General features: G+C 31.9%; 1 protein-coding gene across 2 annotated transcripts; it reads left to right on the top strand.

Moving 5' to 3' along the window:
- Positions 1-1,321: 1,321 nt before the first annotated feature.
- Positions 1,322-4,823, top strand: LOC149261548 (beta-glucosidase 13-like). Of its 2 annotated transcripts, none has more exons than XM_089381972.1 (13): positions 1,322-1,533; positions 1,638-1,659; positions 1,818-1,876; positions 1,956-2,031; positions 2,141-2,221; positions 2,311-2,398; positions 2,477-2,729; positions 2,819-2,934; positions 3,411-3,631; positions 3,724-3,755; positions 3,862-3,964; positions 4,060-4,168; positions 4,260-4,823. In XM_089381972.1, the coding sequence occupies exons 1-13, from the start codon at positions 1,384-1,386 to the stop codon at positions 4,426-4,428; spliced, it is 1,479 nt and encodes a 492-aa protein (XP_089238098.1). In that variant the 5' UTR covers positions 1,322-1,383; the 3' UTR covers positions 4,429-4,823. The 2 variants fall into 2 exon arrangements, with proteins under 2 accessions (XP_089238098.1, XP_089238094.1); XM_089381968.1 differs by having other exon boundaries at positions 1,638-1,704.
- The last annotated feature ends 854 nt before the right edge of the window (positions 4,824-5,677 follow it).

The raw sequence follows: 5,677 nt of genomic DNA, 5'->3' as shown, positions 1-5,677 counted from the left end.
CTATAATAGGTATTTGAATAATATTAAATCACCCATTTTATGTAAACTAGTATTTGAATAATACGACTTTATTAAGTTTTATGGTGTATTTTTAGTCATATAAAAGTAAATGTCTAAAGCTCTTTTTACACCTATAAAAATAGATAAAATAATACCAAAAAAAATCAATTTAACATTTAAATAAATAAAACCAAATTTAAATCTTAAATCTTAAGTCTTAAAAAAAATCACTTAAAAATAATATGTTTTAATAAATAGATTTAAAATAAAGATAAATTTAGTGTAATATAATACAGCCTTTCATATAAAAGAATATATAACTATTAGTTTATGTAATAATTCTAAATTTGTATTTTTTATTTTAGAAATAAATATTTATCTTAATTTATTTATAAAATTAAATTCATTTAAATTTGTAACAAAATTATATATATATATATATATATATATATATATATATATATATTTTATTTTTATATATTACTTTTAATCATATTATATTATATACCATATTATTATACAGATTTAATTAAAAAAGTAAAATAAACCAATCATTAATTTAATACATGATTTTAAAAAATAATATTAAATATTTCCATATTATATTATTTAAATAGCATTTAACATATTGTTATATTATTTTCCATAAAATAAATGGCATGTTATATACTCGCACATTAGTAATGATCTCGACCTATTATATTTATTTAAATAACATTCTAACATATACACATAACATAAATGGGACATTATATAGTTACACGTAAATGGGACTATCTCAACAACTCTATATTCCAACGCATTTAAACATATAATTGACAATTCACACTAGGATTTAATCTCTCGTATCTTATAAATGTGACATTTGTACTATCGTATCTTATAAATGTGACATCTCAACCCATTTAAACATATGATACACTAGGATCTATTTTATCCCAACAACCTATATATGTACATCAGCCCTAGAGATATTGATTTTTACAAAATCCTCATTTTGGGGAAAGGCTCAGGAATTCCATACAAACCATACTATCTGTAAGTCGAAAGAGCCGTTGCGGTAAACCATAGAAGATAGGTTGGTGGATTTCAAATTCAAACGAGTTAAGATACGCCGGAGTGACCAAATCCAACCTCATTAATAAGCTTTTACGTGATCAAACAAAACTTTATCAGACTTATGTCAGCCGATCGGATTAGGTTTGCCGGTTAATGGAGGAAACCATAAACTTAGATTTCTCCAGTGTGATAATGACCAACTACGCTGATGGGGTTACCCCAGACGCACTTACAAACCCTTATATAGCTTTCACTCCAGGCACATCGCATACATCTTGTACAAAGTTTCCACCCGACAATAACTTAATGGGCATGTAACTCTGTATGATGGCGGGAATGGAATTAGGACCGAGGCTATTCTGGATCTGTTTTCTTCCAATTTATCTTCCGATAGTTGCAGGAGCTTCTGCAAATATAGGTAGAAGCAGCTTTCCAAAGGGTTTCAAATTCGGAGCTGGTTCATCTGCTTATCAGGTTCAACCTTCATCACTGGTCCATGTAACTAGATTCATCGATTATATCATGGAACCCTCTGCTTGTTTGTTTCCTTGACTCAACAAATTTTAATTATGTTACAGGTGGAAGGAGCTGCTCATGAAGGTGGGAAAGGACCCAGCATTTGGGATAAATTCTCACATATTCCAGGTTTCTCTGGCGCATACATGCAGAGCCATTACTAATGTGAAGAGCTCAGGGGTAATTTAATTAAGTGGGATCTCTTATGTGCATTTATTGAGTGTTCTTGAATGTTAATGTAGGTAAAATTGCCGATGGAAAGAATGGGGATGTTGCAGTAGATCAATATCACCGCTATAAGGTACAAATTAGAATGATTTGAAGAATTGAAAGTTCTTCTGAGCGTTGATGGAATTGATTTATTTGTAATCTGCGGGCAGGAAGATGTTCAGCTTCTCAAATACATGGGAATGGACGTGTATCGTTTTTCTATTTCCTGGCCACGCATATTTCCTCGTAAGTTGAATTAAAGAACAGTGATTTCTGTATAAATAGCTCTACAATGGATTTTAAGTAACCATTGAACTCCATGATTCTCTCATTTCCATTTTTTATGAATTTACAGAGGGCTCCCCAAGACATGGTGGAGTCAATGAAGAGGGAATCGCTCATTACAATAATCTTGTCAATGAGCTGCTCAAGAATGGTATTTAAAAATACAAATTATTTACTTGCATTCCACAGGGATTCACATGTATGTGGCTTTTGTACAAATGAATTTGATTTTTCATGCAGGTATAGAGCCTTTTGTGACTCTGTTTCACTGGGATATGCCACAAACTCTGGAGGACGAGTATGGGGGATTCCGTAGCAAAAAAGTGGTGTAAGATTCATCGCCATAATTCTCTTGCACCGTTCGAATACATCAAAATAGATCTTAATTCTGATATTTTTTTACCAGGGAGGACTTTGGCATATTTGCAGAAGAATGCTTTCGATCTTTCGGAGACCGTGTCAATTACTGGATAACTATAAACGAACCTTTTACCACCTGTTATTTAGGCTACGATGTGGGGCTTCACGCGCCAGGGCGCTGTTCCCCTGGATTTGGAAATTGCACAGCCGGAAATTCTGCAACAGAGCCCTACATTGTAGCCCACAATATGCTTCTTTCTCATAACGCCGCTGTAAAAATATATAGGCATAAATATCAGGTAAGATTAAAAACTGTTTTCAATCAGGGCATAAAAATTGAATACAGGGTCATACATGTCTTGACTAAATGCTGGAAAATGAAATTCAGGGGAAGCAGAAAGGTTCCATAGGCATGTCACTTGCGGCGAACTGGATGGTGCCATTCACAAAATCATTGCTTGATCAACAGGCTACCCAGAGAGCAATTGACTTCAGAATAGGATGGTATGTGAAGCATGCAATCTGAAAGGAGGTTGGTTTTATGATAATTCTCATAGGGAGATTTGGACATTTATATTTTAAGTCCGTAGTTAGGATTTATTGGGTTTTAGCTAAGAACATTAGATTATCTTATTTTATTGTAGATTTTGAAAATATTTTAAAATCAACACACTCTATTGCTTATCATCAAATAATTTTTTTATTTTTTTTTATTCCAGATTATTTCATGGCCATCCTTAATAGTTATCTTTCTCTGCGGTAGATTATCTCATGGCAATCCTTCTCTATTGGAGATTATTTCATGGTTTATTTCAAAATCTATAATGAACTCAATTATTTGATCTCAAGTTATTTGTAAAGTTCTGAAATATTCCCGATTGTTTGTAAAGTTCTGAAATATTCCCGGAATATATAATCAACATAAATTTAGCATCGCGAAAGAAGAAAATAATATTAAAATGTCGTATAATTAATTGCAGGTTTTTGGATCCATTGACATCGGGGAAGTACCCTGATTCCATGAGAATTTTAGTTGGAACACGGTTACCACAGTTCAGCATTGAAGAGGCAGAAGAACTGAAAGGCTCGTTCGACTTTCTTGGCTTTAACTACTATTCAACATTCTTTACAATCAACAATCCCAATCCACCAAATCCTGCAAATACAGACTACATTCTGGACGCCCGTGCTATTGTTACATGTAAGCTTACTTTTAATAATCAATAGTCCAGGATTCATCTATGTTAAATGTTATTAACTTTTTTCTTCTCTGGATGGGTGTTGGTGTTTCAGATGAAGTAAACGGAGTTTACATTGGATCAGCAGTAAGCAAGAGGAGAATTTTTTTAATTTTTCCTTGCTGGATTATTGAACTACTCCCAAACAATTTGAATGGAATTTAGTTTTATATACATCACAATCCATTTGCAGGAGGGTTTGAGCGAGTTCAGGTCTTATCCGGCTGGATTAAGGGACGTAGTAAGTTACACAAAGCATCGCTATAACAACCCTCCCATATACATCACAGAGACTGGTACGCAGGTGTTTGTTGAGTTTCAGTTTTGAATGATAATTTTTTCCTGTCAAAAACTTAAGTCTGTTGATTAAGAACACCATTATTTTCTTCAGGGTATGGTGATTTTGATAATGGCACAACCCCGCTTGAACGAGCATTGAATGATTCCAAGCGAGTGAAGTACCATTACGAACATTTGTCTTCCCTGCTTCAAGCCATAAGGTATACCTGTGAATTATACAGTGAATTGAGTTTGTTATGTGGAGCTTCGTTAATGAGATCTGTGTTTGAATGCTGTAAAAAAATTGTTCAGGGAGGGAGCGGACGTGCGAGGGTATGTGGCTTGGTCGCTTCTGGATAGCTTTGAGTGGTCAAGTGGATACAATTATCGATTTGGTTTACATTATGTGGATTACCATGACAATTTAAAACGATACGCAAGGGCATCGGCGCAGTGGTTTAAAACCATCCTCAGGCTATAATTCAAAGTGCCAAATACATTTATTGTTTTTCAAATGATATTATGGCTCTGAAAGTGACTTCCTATTCTCACCATTTGAGCAATATGGTGAGAGCCACTTACCTGGACATATGTGGTTGGGTTGACTGTAATTTATTTCTTGTACCCAATGTGGCAATATGATGAAAGCCACTTACCTAGACATATTTCGTTGGATTGACTGTATTTTATTTCTTGTACCCAATGTGGCAATATGGTGAAAGCCACTTACCATATTTGGTTGGATTGACTGTAATTTATTTCTTGTACCAAATGTTTCCGGATCTTAGTTGGAAAAAACGTGAAAGCCACTTACCATATTTGTTTGGAATGACTGTAATTTATTTCTTGTACCAAATGTTTTCGGATCTTAGTTGATATCCTACGTTGCCGTGTTTTAGTTGAAAAATAGTAGGGTGGTTTGGTATAGAAGTTATTTATGTGTTTTGATATCGTTTTAGAGGGGAAAACCAGATTCTTTTACAAAGTTATTGGAAAAAGATTGTAATGGGATTTCTATTTGATTGGTATGACAAGTTATATTGACTTCGAATGAGGTATGTGTTACCGAAGTGAATGATTAAATATTTTAATATACCTAAATTTATTTTATTTTTTAATAATATATATTATTTATTTTTAATAAAAATAAATTATAAACCCTTTAAGGATGATTAAATATTTTAGTATAACTAAATTTATTTTAATTTTTAATAATATATATTATTTATTTTTAATAAAAATAAATTATAAGTCATTTAAGGGTAAATGACCTTCTTATTAAAGATCATAAATATACCATTATTTTAAAGGAATTGTTGTTACACTTTGATAAGTCAAAAAAATTACTAACCATTTTTCATATAGGTGTATAATAGAAAATTGGTTTTAAAATATTGAATGATGATTGAGATTTTGATTTAATAATTATTTAATTTGGTTTGGAACTATATAACCCATAACATTTAAGGTTGAAAATAATCTTGATTTTATAGAAATATTTATATATCTAGTAACATAATTATTCAATAAATATGGGTTTCTTCGATAAGTTTTTTTTTTTAATTTATATTCTAATTAAGCACACTTTGAAAAAGATTTACATAAAAGACAAAGAAATTAATGCAAAGTGGTAGATTAGGAAAATGCTTATTTATATTTGATGTAGCATTTTTACACTTCTATGCACCCCTTTCAAATTATGAGTTTTCTTAGATCACTTTATTTGGAAT

This window comes from Pinus tabuliformis, chromosome 6 (assembly GCF_031772625.1).
Source record: "Pinus tabuliformis cultivar Carrire ecotype Pingquan chromosome 6, CPIR1, whole genome shotgun sequence".
NCBI lineage: Eukaryota > Viridiplantae > Streptophyta > Pinopsida > Pinales > Pinaceae > Pinus > Pinus tabuliformis.
This window is presented reverse-complemented; position numbering and strand designations above follow the sequence as displayed.

Coding starts and splice junctions, on each gene's coding strand:
- LOC149261548 (XM_089381968.1), top strand. CDS start 1,384: ATGATGGCGGGAATGGAATTAGGACCGAGGCTATTCTGGATCTGTTTT. Junction 2,935..3,410: donor ATTGACTTCAGAATAGGATG/GTATGTGAAGCA, acceptor AATTAATTGCAG/GTTTTTGGATCCATTGACAT. Junction 3,632..3,723: donor CGCCCGTGCTATTGTTACAT/GTAAGCTTACTT, acceptor TTGGTGTTTCAG/ATGAAGTAAACGGAGTTTAC.